Raw genomic sequence first — 15710 nt, forward strand, 5'->3', positions numbered from 1 at the left:
ATTTTACCGCAGTATTATTATAAATTAATAGTGCAGACATACCTTGATGTATAAATTTCACACGGTAACTTAAACGATGAAATGTTTGATAATTATGATTTTCTTCATTAAAACGTTTCAATACAGAAAACATTCTGAATAAAACATTTCAGTATGCACTTAATTTTCATTGACAATCTTCTCGAGTTCAACGATGCATGAGAACCATAACAAGCAAACGATAATACAATGTATAAACATGCAGTCGTTTTAATTAGCATCAAGTTGATCTATACTATGTTTAAATTGGTACCGTAGTGTATTGGATTGTGTTGTCATACCCAACCGATTGAGGCCTGGTAAACTCATTGAAAAGCTAACCAAATGCAGTAACATCATAATGCTTGCGGATAAAAGGGATAATGGTCTTTCTGGATATTGATGTACAGCCTTGAAGGAGTACATATCAACATGGTTGGAATTGAATTTTAATTGGATTACATTAGGACATAAATCTTAAGATAAAATGTGTATCCAAACAAATATATTTTAGGTAAGCATTTAAGTTAGTTATTTCTTTCAAAGATAGAACTATAGATAATATATCATCATGATGATGAACAAATGATCCGAATCACTCAAGACGATAATCCTTCTGCTCCTTGTTTCATACATTGGCAAAACGTGATCACGTGATGTTGACGGGATTTGCTCTACTTGTCTTTCAAATTTGCCTATCCAATTATGTTATAGTTATATGGATGAACCAGTTTGGTTTTAAAGAACAAATATAATTGTTGTAAAGCTGAGATAGTATTTTTTAGAAATTAAGAAATCGTTGCACAGAATTTTTGGGGGATAAATTTTGGCAAATTTATTGTGGCCTGGAAAAATTCTGTCGACCGTTGGGGACGATCGGGCGTGCTTTGGGACGTTTTGATGGTACAGATGTTACGGTGTATATTATATTGAAATATGTGACTGTATTCATATCTGAAATGTACAAATAAACATGTAAAAATGTGAATGTTACGTTGTCTTCTGGTTATAATTTCGGGTAATAAAATAACTGTGTTTGTAGAGCTACATTCGCAATTAAATATCATGTATAATAATTTTCAGTCAGTTGTCCATAAGCATTTACCTGGCACTCATTAATCTTCGCCAATATTTTCGGGCGTGTACGTTAGCTTACGAAAGAATCATATCCTGAAAATAATTACATATGTAGAAAACACATTACTCGATGGCGTAGTAGTGTCTCAGTATTACGCAATGTTATTGGCATTGATATTATTCTTATATTATTTCACTTGCATGTAACATATTTTACGAATTTTAATTGTTTTCATTTGTAGATTTGAGCCGCAACATTAGAAAACAAACAGTGGCTTTGCGACAAGCATGGATACAGACAGCCTGCGTATGCGTGCATTCTGGTCAGGATCCATGCTATTCGCTTATGGTTTCTCTAATTGCAATAGGCTTTGAAAGCAAACAGCATGGATCCTGATCAGACTGCGCGGATACGCAAGCTGGTCTGGATCCATACTGAAAGCCAATATGTTGGTTTTCTCATAGCATGGCTCATTTTTACTTTCTGGAATCACATACGACAGGAAATATGTCTTTCTATCTTCTTAGATACTTTAAAAGAAAAATCGACAATTTCTTCCACAGTTATCTTGGAAACAAGCGATTTTCTTGAAATACCAATTTTGACCGCTATAAGTAATTTTTGACGTATTACATATTTGTGTTCTGGCAGTTCGTTATCATGTAGATCGGCATAAGATATATTATGAAATTCAGCATTTCCCTAAGGTTAAATGCCATGTACTTTCATACTGCTATACAATACTGAAAGGTAAGGGTGTACCCCACACAATGTACCCCGCATGCTGTCACAACCTACCCCAGACGCGGAGCAGGTTGTGAAGTTACAGGCCATGTTCACACTAGCAGTATTCGTTTTGTCTGCACTCTACCTGAAAATACGACATTATGTTACTTGTGAAATACATTTTCAGTTTTTAATTCGTTTTAGGTTCCGACAGTGAAGATTAATTTACGAAAATATATGGAATGTGCATGATTCCCAAGTAAAAACTTTAACGGGCAATTCTATACCGGACTGTTTATACAAAACAAGCATGTTTATTTTTTTTTTCGAATAATTAATATTACTGTTATTACATTATGTAATTCCAAAACCATTTATAATTGTTAACAAGAGCTATCCGTAAGACAGCGCGCTCGACTTTTCTCAGTGCTTGACTATGAATTTGAGCTTTGCCAGTAAAAAAAAATCCAAGTTAAAAAGGGGCATACCTCTGTTAAAATTCAAATTATAGTTATGAGAATTGTCTCCGTGTGTAGACTTTTATAGTAAATAACTATTTTGAGTTTCAAGTCAAAAGCTTTAACAGTAACAGAGATATTTGACTTTATCAAATATTTTAACAAACAAGAGCTGTCTCCATAGGATGACACATGCCCCCGATGGCACTTTGAATGAATATATAGTTATGGCCGATGTTAGAGTTTAGGACCTTTGACCTACGGAACTGGGTCTTGCGCGCGACACGTCGTCTTACTGTGTCACACATTCATGCGTAGTTATTTTAAAATCCATGCATGAATGACAAAGATATGGACCTGACACGCCTATCAATGCAATATCATGAGAAATGACCTTTAACGCCTAAGTGTGACCTTGACCTTTGAACTACGGACCTGGGTCTTGTGTGCAACACGTCGTCTTACTGTGGTACACATTCATGCCAAGTTATTTGAAAATCCATCCATCGATGACAAAGATATGGACCGGACATGCCCATCAATGCACTATCCTTTAATGTCCAAGTGTGACCTTGACCTTTGAGCTACGGACCTGGGTCTTGCGCGCGACACGTCGTCTTACTGTGGTTCACATTCATGCCAAGTTATTTGAAAATCCATCCATGGATGACAAAGATATGGACCGGACACGCCCATCAATGCACTATCCTTTAATGTCTAAGTGTGACCTTGACCTTTGAGCTACGGACCTGGGTCTTGCGCGCAACACGTCGTCTTACTGTGGTACACATTCATGCCAAGTTATTTGAAAATCCATCCATCGATGACAAAGATATGGACCGGACACGCCCATCAATGCACTATCCTTTAATGTCTAAGTGTGACCTTGACCTTTGAGCTACGGACCTGGGTCTTGCGCGCGACACGTCGTCTTACTGTGGTACACATTCATGCTAAGTTATTTGAAAATCCATCCATCGATGACAAAGATATGGACCGGACACGAAAATTGCGGACAGACTGACAGACCGACAGACTTACAGACCGACAGACAGACTGACAGACCGACAGACAGTTCAAAAACTATATGCCTCCCTTCGGGGGCATAAAAAATCTAAGTTAGAAGGGGCATAATTCTGTCAAAATTCAAATCAGAGTTATTGGGATTGTTTCTCCTGGTGTAGACTTTGATGGTAAATAAGTATTTTAAGTTTCAAGTCAAAAGCTTTGATAGTAACGGAGATATCTGACTTTATCAAACATTTTAACAAAATTTCTAAGTTTAAAAAAACTTTAACTAAAAATACTAAGTTAAAAAGGGGCATAATTCTGTCAAAATTCAAATCAGAGTTATGGGGATTGTTTCTCCTGGTGAAGACTTTGATAGTAAATAAGTATTGTAAGTTTCAAGTCAATAGCTTTAATAGTAACACTGAGATATTTGACTTTATCAAACATTTTAACAAAATTTCTAAGTTAAAAAGGGGCATAATTCTGTCAAAATCAATCAAAGTTATGGGAATTGTTTCTCCTGGTGTAGACTTTGATAGTAAATAAGTATTTTAAGTTTCAAGTCAATAGCTTTGATAGTAACAGAGATATTTGACTTTATCAAAAACTTTAACCAAAAATTCTAAGTTAAAAAGGGGCATAATTCTGTCAAATTTCAAATCAGAGTTACGGGGATTGTTTCTCCTGGTGAAGACTTTGATAGTTCATAAGGATTTTAAGTTTCAAGTCAATAGCTTTGATAGTAACAGAGATATTTGACTATATCAAAATCTTTAACCAACGGCGACGCCGACGCAGGGGCGAGTGCAATAGCTGTACATTTTCTTCCAAAAGTTGAGCTAAAAAGTGTAAATAAAATGAAAGAATAGATGCGAGTGAAGACATACGTAATCAGTTGCTATATATATAACGGCCTTTTTATGTGGCGTACTTCTGTAGACGCGCCGTTTTACAGGGCGTACACCGCTAATTTTGGCATAAAGCTCCCCTAAAACATGAATTTAGGCCATGATATACATTTTCATTTGTAACTTGTTATACTATTCTCGCTTTAAACAGATGAAAAATCAACAGAATGATTTTAAGAGACAGAAAATGAACCTGAAAGTGAACGTCCGAGTTCAAAACCGACTTCACACGTCACTTTACTCAAATGTTTGAAGAAACTAGAGAATTACTGACCAAAATTACATTACCATGGGGAGCTTGAATGCTCTGTAGCTCGTACTGAATATATCGCTTCTTTGAACACGTTGAACTTCAATGAAAATGAGTAGTTTTTCTTACCGCACCACATAGGATGTTGACAAAATCAACAGGAAATGCCGGTAATGGAACGTACAATATACCATGTATGTAGCGTATTCGCCGTAAATGCAACGTATACGTTGGACACGGTGTTAATCGGATACTTTTTTAGAACAGAAAACTGCTTGACAATACATTTTTTTACAACTTTGATGAGAATATGATTTCTCTAATTGAAAACACCCTTAATCATGAAAAACCGTGATACATCAACATCAATAACAAGGGCGACAATAATACAGCAGTTGTTAAGTGTAAAATTTATACTAACTAGAGCTATCACTATAAGTGACTAATATCCCCAGACACCACTCTAATACAGGGAAGGGGTTAGCCCTGGTGACCACTCTTCATGTTGCCTTGATGAGGTAAGCAATAGATGCTAGTTTCATGAAAATCCTTCCAACAGTTTAGAAGACACGAAATAAAGCTACTCATCATTTGACCTCAAAGTGCAACCTTGACCTTTGACCATGTGACTTGGGCCATGTGCAATTCTCTTCATATTATGATAGTGAATATTTGTGTACAGTTATTTGGAAATCTACTTACTGCTTTGAGCCTGAGCCTAGGAACCAACAGACTTAGTACACTCGAAACCCGTTATAACGCTTCTCGATATACCGCGGTATTCGTTATAACGCTGTATCGTCTTGGCTCCCAAATTTTAGAGGGTAAAAAAATCAAAAATCAAAAAAAAATTTAAAAATCGCGGATGTTATTTAATTTGATCATAACCAGCGTTAAAACTACATCAAGTACGTGTACATTAACACCTTTCCATGACAACTGTGACAAAAATCAATTATCGTCTGCTAGCTTACTTGTTTGCGTATCGCCTTTGTTAATTCAATACATGTAGACCTGTGACAATTAGGCAATCAGTACCATGTCAAAATTAAACTGTTTGCATTAACAAGCGTGGAAGATCGGTCAGTCAACTATCAAACCGTTTAAGTTTGCACCAATTAAGTGGATGACATTAACACTGAGTGAATAAAAATCGAACAACAGGCCCAGTTTTGTAATAAAATGCAGCCGTTTTTCATAATCATCATTCTCGGTTCGTCGGAATTTGCGAAGATTCGACGCACTGAAAGCCATATTGAGAATGTTCTCCCTTTTTAATATCGTATATTAACGACGGCGATTTAACAATTTTCTATCTTATTTATCGATTTTCTTCATGCATTCAAAATTATTTTTTTAAGACTGCCCGCGTTTTTTCTCTTTTAGTTACATAAACCCCCAGTGCAATTGCATTGCGTATGTAATTCTCATGACATCGCACTCCTCACACAGCGTTATACATGTTTACTTCCGGGATAAACAATTTCAACTTTCTTTTAGAATCACGACAAAATGAGAAGATGACACAACGTTATAATTCTTTTAATGTATTTTTCAGTAGCATTTAAGGTAAATAAATGTCCTGTTTATACGATTCTTATTTCTTATTAACATAAAACAGCGCCCAAAATACATCTAATACATTACCGATGGGTGGGGTATTGCATTTACCGCTGATACAATCAACCCGCGTTATAAATTTAACCCCGCTAGATCCGCGGGTCTCGAACCTTGGACCCAGATGACAGCGTTATAACGGGGTCCTAGTGTACTAGCATTTAACTCAAGTACTGCCAGATTTACTTCACAGTTGGTGGTAAATAAAAGTACTGTTTTCAAAATTTGGTTTTATCACTGATTCGACAGAACTTCAGGTATGCAACTATGCAACTAAAAGCCAAGATTCTGTAGAAATGCTGACTTGTTCTTCTCAGAGATATAAGGGAATGACAACTTTCCCAGATGAATCCTAGTTGGAGGATGAATGACTACAGATATCTTCTGTCAAACTGTCCTAGAAAACATTAATTTTGTCTCAACTGGAAAACAAATTACCAACCTTTCAATTCCTGGTTTGGTAAACTACTCAGCTCAACAGGTGAGGTTCTCAAGAGCAGTTGCAGATGAAAGATAATAAATAACTACTTATTACCTGACAACAAAGGTCACTAATTCTATCTTCTGGGCAATATTCCAATTTTTCCTTTTCAAAACTTGGCTTTGTACCTGAAACAAGAGTGCGATAAAAACTTAAAGAACATCAGAAAACAAGTATTGTTTATGCTATCTCAACAGCTGTAGAGACATTACAAACCTCAACAAAGGTATTTCTCTCTTTACGCAATAATACAACTTGACATGTGTAATGTCTACTGTAACAGTGTTTTAAGTAACTAAGTAAAAAACTCATCAAATATTGAGAATGAAAGTAGCAAGATATACATCACAACCAATGACGAATGTGAAATTATGCCAGAGGCTAGTAACATTAAAGTCAATTAACAAACTTTGCCAAACTGAGATTATGTTGAAAACTGAATTAATCACAGTGTTGTTTTTTTTTTCACTGATTTGGGAATTGGTCTGAAGCTTTTACAATAGAGGAAAATGGCTAATAAAACATCTAAAATTGTTAAAAGTCATATATATTTTTTTTGGAAATGTTACATTTAAGACAAAATGGCAATAAATGCATTTAGTTAGCATACTGTCTTTTGTTTCAAATCTTTAAGGTTTCGTAGGTACAGTCTTGATTGAAAAAGTAAAAAAAAACATTCTTTTTAACTTTGGGTATTGGGAAATAAACATACTATTTGCCATTGGGACTGGGGCCAAATTTCAGCCCTAGATTAGCCTGAAAAAACAAGAACGACACTGAATCACCAAAAAAAAAAAAAAAAAATCATTCCAAAATGTACCATTACAAGAGTCATCTCCCTTTTCTCTATTCATCTTTTCATTTTCCTGACATCTTTCAGTCTTATCCAGTCTATCTTTCTTGTCGGTTTCAACAAAAACATCAAGATCAGAGACTTTATCTAGCTGCTGTATCAGTTTCTCGTTGATCACTTCAGTCCATACACTGCTTGTGTGTAAACTACGTACGAGCCCAATCAGGGCTTCACATACAACAATATTGGGCGGGGCACACAGGGGCTCTCCAGGCAATAGGTCTTTGTGCACTGCTTGAATCTGCATGTCTGATATCTTCACCTTCAAATTTAAAAGTTCTCTCCAGATAGAATATTCCAAACAAACTTAAAACTATATCATCAGTGCCTATATGACTTACATGAACAGGGCTGGTACATAAAACATTTAATAAAATTTCTAATAAGGAAATATAAAACATAATTGAATATACATTGTAATTTATCAAAACTGTTGCATAATTCAAGTATTAAACGACTGTAAACAAAGTTAACAACAACAGAGTATAAAACCAAAGTACTGTACCATGACCTGAGAACTGAGTATAGCGGGAGTACTAACCTTTTCACCAGGATTACTGCTGTAGAAGGTGACACAAGGATACAACTCTGTGGCCTCAATATCTTCAAAAGCAACATGTGGTTCCTGCAGAATATACAAGTTCTCAACCTCTTAGATAATTGTATACATACAATATGAAAGTACAAATCCGTTAACATAATGACATGATAATACTGTAGCTCATACGAGCACTGTGCACTGCCTGTCAGATCATCACAGTGAACAAGTGCGTGAAGTTTCAATCCATTCCCATTAGTGGGTTCAGAAATTTAATAAAAAATTTAATAAAAAATTGCTAAGTCGAAAAAGGGGCATACATGTAGTTTTGTTAAAAATTGCAAGAAAGAGATATCACACCTGTTTAAGTCAGTTTAACACAGTGAATAAGTGTGTGAAATTTCAATCCATTCCCTCAAGTGGTTAGTGAGATACCAGCTTACATACAAAAACTTAACCAAATCACCAATGGACCAAAGGACTCTTATTCTTCAAATAGTCTAGCTAAAAATAAAGTATGTGTACAGAAATTTCAATGTTTATGGAATTCTTCTTTGACTTTCCATATCATACCTCCCCATTCTTTCCAAAAGCCAAAGTCTTTGAATCCATATCTAAAACACAGGTGATAAAATCTCCTTGTGTAAAGCCTGACAAGGTCCGCATCTGTTCACCATTGTGGTACAAATTGCCGCTATATGCCCGATACAGCCACATGTCTGAGGTGGATCTATGACCATAATCCCGTACAGGCAGTCGGCAAACTCCAACACACGTTCCTTCATTGCTCTTGTTTTCTTTCAATATGTGAAACTGAAAAAACACCATGTATGTCATGTATTGTATACAAATATAAAACCTGTACATTGCACCTACTACATCATCATAACACAGATCTCATGAGAAATTTGCCTCTTCAAAATTTTAGCAATATTTTTGTTGTCAGGTGAACAAAATCTTGAAAAATCGAGTTTGAAAGTACCGGGTAATTAGAGATTGGTTTTAATAAAAGCACATGTCTCCCCATACAGCATAATTTAAAAATAAAGGTTAATTGATATGCAATATCTAGAATTGATGGGTATCATTATATGAAATTTCATACTGTTGCATACTATGATACAGGAATACTGTTTCTCAAAGTTCAAAAGAGTTTAAACAAGAGCACTGCCTTGCAAGTGCAGACGCTCATCTGATTTTTTTTGTCTCCGTATAATAGAAATATTGTCCTACCCATGATTTTCTAAGTTCAAAAGGGACCATAATTCTTGCAAAAAGCAATGTAGAGTTACAATATTTGCTGTACAGAGTCAGCTTTTAATGGCGAATAACTGCTCCAAGTTTTCAAGCAATAGCTTTCATCGTTCAGGAGAAAAGTTGACCTAAACATAAAACTTAACCAAGAAATCTGATTTTCTAAGTTTAAAAGGAGCCATAATTCTTGCAAAAAGCAGAATGGAGTTATGTTTCTTGTTGTACAGAGTCAGCATATGATGGTAAACAAGTGTTGCAAGTTTCAAAGCAATAGCTTTGACAGTTTAGAAAAAAAGTTGACCTAAACATAAAACTTAACCAAGAAATCTGATATTTTGCAAGTCCAAAAGGGGCCATAATTCTTGCAAAAAGCAGGATGGAGTTGTTTCTTGCTGTACAGAGTCAGCTATTGATGGTGAACAAGTGTTGCAAGTTTTAAAGCAATAGCTTTGATAGTTTAGGAGAAAAGCTGACCTAAGCATAAAACTTAACCAGGCAATGCCAATGTCGACCCCAACCCCCATCAAGTGATGACAATAACTCATCATTTTTTTTTTTAAAAATCAGATGAGCTATAAATGTTGACTTCTAATTTCAAAGGGTGACTCTGATGTTTGAGCCATGGATCTGTGTGATCCCTACGACACCTCAACTCATGGTGGGGAACATTTATGCCAACTAAACTTTAAAATCTCTTGGTAGTTTTGGACTTGATATGGAACGAGTGACTGACAGATGGACAACTGCAATCCTACTGTCCTTGGAAACTTGTTTTCAACCATTAGGGGACTAAAAAGATTTTTTCCATGCATATCAAAGCTATGGCATGCCAAATTGTGAAAAAATATGCAAGTCAAAGTAACTGTCCGGACAAAATCTTATAGACGCACTAACTGGATCTGTGCAAGACAGACACATTGAGGATAACATACATGCCAAATATGAAAAACAGTTGCTCCAAGTAAGCTGAAGATATTGTCCAGACAAAATATTGTACATATGTACAAAAGGATACAGTAACTGACACTCTAATGTAAATGAACTGTCTGCCATTTGGATGACAATTTCAAGCTCACCACAAGCGAGTTCAACATAAAACATCGGCCTACCCATTATCTCAATTTTAAGTATATTTTCTATGGGAACTTAAATAAGAACAAGAGCTGTCCATAAGACAGCAAATGATCGACTATTTGAATTGTTGTCCCAGAAGCAGTAATATTACTCTTAATGTTAAGAGTATCTATAGAGTTTCAATCCAGTATCTGCATTAGTTTTGGAGATAGTAAATTGCATGCAAAACTTCAACCAGATATTTTAAGTTCACAGGGGACATACTTTGGTCAAAATGCATGTCAGAGTTATGGGACTTGATGCTATAACCTAGTTTTATAACCCTGAAGATACAGTAAAGTTTCAATTCAATATCTGCATTTGACTTGGAGCGATAACTTGCATGCAAAACTTTAACCAGGATTTTCTAAGTCCAAAAGGGGGCATAATTTGACCAAAACACATGTCAGAGTTATGGGACTTGACCCAGTGAGGTTGGTAATTGACCTGAAAAAAGAAAAAATGAGCTTCAAAGCTATATGCCTTTACATGATAGCTATATGTACTTGCACGCAAAACTTTAACCAAAAATTTTAAGTCCAAAACGGGGCATAATTTAGCCAAAATGCATGTCTGAGTTATGGCTCTTGATGCTATCACCTAGTTTTATGACCCCAAAGACACATGTGAAGTTTCAATTCAATATCTGCATAAGTTTTGGAGATAGTAACTCACATGTAAAACTTTAACCAGTGAGGTTGGTAATTGACCTAGAAAAAGAAAAAATAAGTTTCAAAGCTATATGCCTTTAAATGATAGCCATATGTACTTGCATGCAAAACTTTAACCAAGGTGTGATGCCGACGCCAGGGTGAGTAGAATAGCTAGACTATTCTTCGAATAGTCGAGCTAAAAATAAATCAAATGACCTAAGCATTTGTTACTGTACCTTCCATTGGTAGCATCCTGATGTGACTGGAATGGAGGCAATCCCATAACCTTTCCCTGCAGTACTGTGTATCAACGATTGTCCCCCTTCTACACTACTGCAAACACACTTCTCAGGGTCAAAGGTCACTTCCAGCATCGTCGCACATTCCTCGCTAAATATTTTATCAAACTGTTTATCTAAATGTCCATTCTCATTAACATTAGAGTTTTCTCCCTTATCTTGAATATCTTTAGAATTCTCCCCCTGTGTTGTCTGCTCCTTGCTGGTACCAGTGGCCAGGGAACCAGAGAGACTAGTAGCTAATGCAGTACTATCACTAAGCCTGGTATCAACCTGGTCAGCTGACTTGCTGAAGGTTAGACAATTCTCGCTGACCTCATGGCTGCCAATCTTGAGCTGTTCTAACTTAGCAAGGAGAGATAACTCTTCAATCCTTGCATCAGTCACTGCCTGGTTCAAAGGAAGTTCCCACATATTGTCTGCGAGGCAGTTCAACAAGTCTGATATCACCTGAATAACAGGACATTAACATCATTTAAGTTACTTGTACCAAAAGATCGATGAGTTAAACAGATCCGTAACTCTTAAAATGAAATCTTAATTATCAAGAAAAACATTATCTCTAAACTTTACTTAATAAGGATCAACACAGCTGTCAGTTTAAAGTTAATGTCTGACAGTGATTTTTTTTTTGCTATTTTTTCCAAATATAGGCTGTTTCCCAAAGCAAGCAATAGCTAGTAATATTTCCCCCTAAAACTTTTAAATTTTCCCTTGAAGAAGGTTATACTTCCCACTTGGAATTTAAAGAAAATGTTCCACAATATTCAGTGAATATAAGGTATAAGGTCACACGGGCCGCATTTCCCTATAGTGGTGAACATGTATATGAAGTTTTACTTAAATATTCCAAACCATTTCCTAGATATGGCTGCAGACGGACGACAAGACGGACAAGGGCAAAACTATATTGTGGATAAAATGCTGCAAATGACATGCCCATTTCCAAAGACTAAAATCTTACCAGTTTTAAGAATTCAGCATCAGTTCCAATATTACATGCTGGTAGAATACATTCCAATATATGTATGGCTGCAAGCTTTGTCCTCAGACTCTGACCTGTCCAATATGAAGTGACAATTAAACATATTCTTAACAGTGAATAATTTCAACTTTGTTGTAATATTAAGACACTTCTTTGTTTTTGTTGGGTTTAATGTCACTGAGACACAATTACTGGTCATACAGTGACTTTCCAGCTTTTCATACTGGAGGAAGAACCCCAAAGGTGCTTGAGATAAATATGAGTTAAACTATCCCACTTGCATGGAATTATGTCTTCAGCAGCAATTTTGCACCAACTTGTCATATTATAAGCATGCTGATGCAATACTGAATAGACTGGACCAACATTTACAGATGCTATTCACTGCAACTATATACATTTATCATAATGGCTACCTTGTTTTGACTCTCTGACTATAGAAATAAGCATATCTGTCCACTTCTTAGTTGCTGCAAGATTTCTCATTCTTCCCGAGGAGATAACTCTACATGTAAACACCAGGAAGACGGTCATAGCGTTACTATGGTAACAATGGTTGTCAAGGTGCTTCTGGATCTGTGACCACAGTATATCTAGTACAGACTGGAGTACGCCTGTACTCAACTGTCCACTGTGTAAACTAGTGTGAAAATATAAAGAAATCATTATATATTAAAACATACACAGCATGTCAGAAGCAAAGATTTTGTAAAACTTTAGAAACAGCGTAATAATTATGAAGAGGATATAAATGCATAATGTTGGTACTAAGCCAATAACTTTTTTTATTATACCTCGCATAAATGCCCAATGTAAATTTCCCATTAGTTTAACTTGAATAATATATCATATTCCCTAGTGATTTAATATCTCATGCGCAAATTTGTTACTTTCTTTTCCTGCGCATGTGATATTACCCATAATTTTAATTTCAAATGCATAACAGCGCTATTTTAGTTTTCTGTGCATGTGATATTATTTTTCATATTTTGCAAGGGGTGATATGATACTTTCACAAAAGACTGCAACAATCAATTCTGATGTGATGCTAAATATATGATTAGATGATAAATTTAACTACTCAATTATCATCTCCCCTCTCCCTCTATCTTACATGCTACCTGACCATTTTCATTTTCTAAAACAAAATTTATTTTTTTAAGGACTGTTGTTTAAATCTTATTTATATCAATAACAAAGTTTTCTTATTATCCATTAACTAAAGTTACCTGATACAAACTATTGTATATTTCTATTTTGTAAACTTCGACTCTTCATTTTGTTCCTTTTCATACCGACCCAATTATCAGAAATGACAATAAACTCCCCAACACCATCCCTCCATCCCCATCCCAGCCCCAGCCCCTCCCTCCCCCAACACCATCCCACCATCCCCATCCCAGCCCCAGCCTCCTTTAATTTTAGGAACTTTGGATGATAATCTCACAATTAAATTATACCTGCCTTAATACTATCAATGACACAGAAACCAGGGCCTGTATTTATCAAAGTTTTAAGACTGAAATTATGACTTGGACTAAATTAGCACAGATTTTAATGCATCTTTGCAGAAAACTAAATTCTATAGCAAAAAATGTCTCAGCCAAATTTCATTTGTTTCAATTTGTCATTAAAAAGTGATAGCAGTTGAATACTTGCTGTTCTTAAGTGTAAGTTTCAGACTTAAAACTTGGAAGAATATGGGTCGAGTACTTACCTAGTTGTAAGGGATATTATCTGTATCAGTCTATAGCTGGCAACTCTCAGTACTGTGTTAAGCTGAGCCTGTCCTAGCCTCCCTCTCACTGGCTGTACCAGACCCTGAATGGGTGCTGCCAAACTAGCCATCTCATACAGTGTAGGTAACAGTCCACAGGCCACCAGAAGGGAGATATCTACCGACTTGTAACTCATACTCAGTGAAAATATTGTGCAGAGTAATAACCTCTGTCTGTTACCTGAATTTTAGAATAAGCGACACTCTTTTATTCAAATATTGCTTTGCAGAGTTTGTAAGTGTGGAATTTAATGCAGCTAAAACAAGAGCTGTCCGTAAGACAGCCAAGCTCGACTATTCGAAATATTGACCCAGAAGCAGGAAAATATTACCCAAAAAAGTTAAATATCAAAAGAGTTTTAAGTTCAAAAGTGGGAATAATTTGACCAAAATGCATATCAGTTATGGGACTTGCTGCTATCAACTAGTTTTATAACCCCGAAGGCACATGAGAAGTTTCAATTCAATATCTGCATTAGTTTTGGAGATAGAAACTTGCATGTAAAACTTTAACCAGAATTTTCAAAGTCCAAAAGGGGGCATAATTTGCCCAAAATACATGCCGGAGTTATGGGACTTGATCCAGTGAGGTTAGTAATTGATCTAGAAAAAGAAAAAATAAGTTTCAAATCTATATGCATTTTAGTAATAGCTGTATGTACTTGCACGCAAAACTTTAACCAGAATTTGCTAAGTCCAAAAGGGGGCATAATTTGGCCAAAATGAAGGTCAGAGTTATGGGACTTGATCCTATCAACTAGTTTTATAACCCCGAAGACACATGTGAAGTTTCAAATCAATATCTGTATTAGTTTTGGAGATAATAACTTGCATGTAAAACTTTAACCAAAATTTTCTAAGTCTAAAAGAGGGCATAATTTGCTCAAAAAACATGTCAGAGTTATGGGACTTGACCCAGTGAGGTTGGTAATTGATGTAGAAAAAGAAAAAATAAGTTTCAAATCTATATGCCTTTTAGAAATAGTTGTATGTACTTGCACGCAAAACTTTAACCAGAATTTTCTAAGTCCAAAAGGGGGCATAATTTGGCCAAAATGAAAGTCAGAGTTATGGGACTTGCTGCTATCAACTAGTTTTATAACCCCGAAGACACATGTGAAGTTTCAATTCAATATCTGCATTAGTTTTGGAGATAGTAACTTGCATGTAAAACTTTAACCAAAATTTTCTAAGTCCAAAAGGGGGCATAATTTGCTCAAAATACATGTCAGAGTTATGGGACTTGACCCAGAGAGGTTGGTAATTGACCTAGAAAAAGAAGAAATAAGTTTCAAAGCTATATGCCTTTCATTGATGACTGTATGTACTTGCATGCAAAAACTTAACCAAGGTGTGACGCCGACGCCGACGCCGACGCCAGGGTGAGTAGAATAGCTAGACTATTCTTCGAATAGTCGAGCTAATAAAACTGTAGTTAATTTTCAGGTAATAAGGTTCAATTGGAAAATTGCTGATGAGGATACTGAAATTTAGTCAAAAAGCAAGTTGTGTTCCTCATATTCATTTAAGTTTTTGAAACTGTCACTTAGTTTTGGTGAAATGACAACAATCGTTTTCTCATTCAGACTAGTAGTCAGGTTTTAGAGTGCAGTACAATTTATTGGCATCTGAAGGCTGAACTGGAACCGTGGGGTTAAGGAGATGGGCTTTGAGATCAGTATATATTCTAG

General features: G+C 35.8%; 1 protein-coding gene across 1 annotated transcript in view; it reads right to left on the reverse strand.

The window, feature by feature from the left end:
- LOC123565561 (probable E3 ubiquitin-protein ligase HERC1) overlaps nt 1-15710 on the reverse strand; it is a 182289-nt gene that overhangs the window by 117783 nt on the left and 48796 nt on the right. Inside the window, exons 21-28 of the mRNA XM_053550306.1 lie at nt 13960-14200; nt 12659-12882; nt 12222-12316; nt 11195-11707; nt 8512-8751; nt 7942-8025; nt 7368-7662; nt 6602-6675 (exon numbers count right to left, since the gene is read on the reverse strand). Coding sequence (XP_053406281.1) covers nt 6602-6675; nt 7368-7662; nt 7942-8025; nt 8512-8751; nt 11195-11707; nt 12222-12316; nt 12659-12882; nt 13960-14200 — 1766 coding nt within the window. The remainder of the gene's footprint in view (nt 1-6601; nt 6676-7367; nt 7663-7941; nt 8026-8511; nt 8752-11194; nt 11708-12221; nt 12317-12658; nt 12883-13959; nt 14201-15710) is intronic.

This window comes from Mercenaria mercenaria, chromosome 8, assembly GCF_021730395.1.
Source record: "Mercenaria mercenaria strain notata chromosome 8, MADL_Memer_1, whole genome shotgun sequence".
In the NCBI taxonomy this organism is placed as follows: domain Eukaryota; kingdom Metazoa; phylum Mollusca; class Bivalvia; order Venerida; family Veneridae; genus Mercenaria; species Mercenaria mercenaria.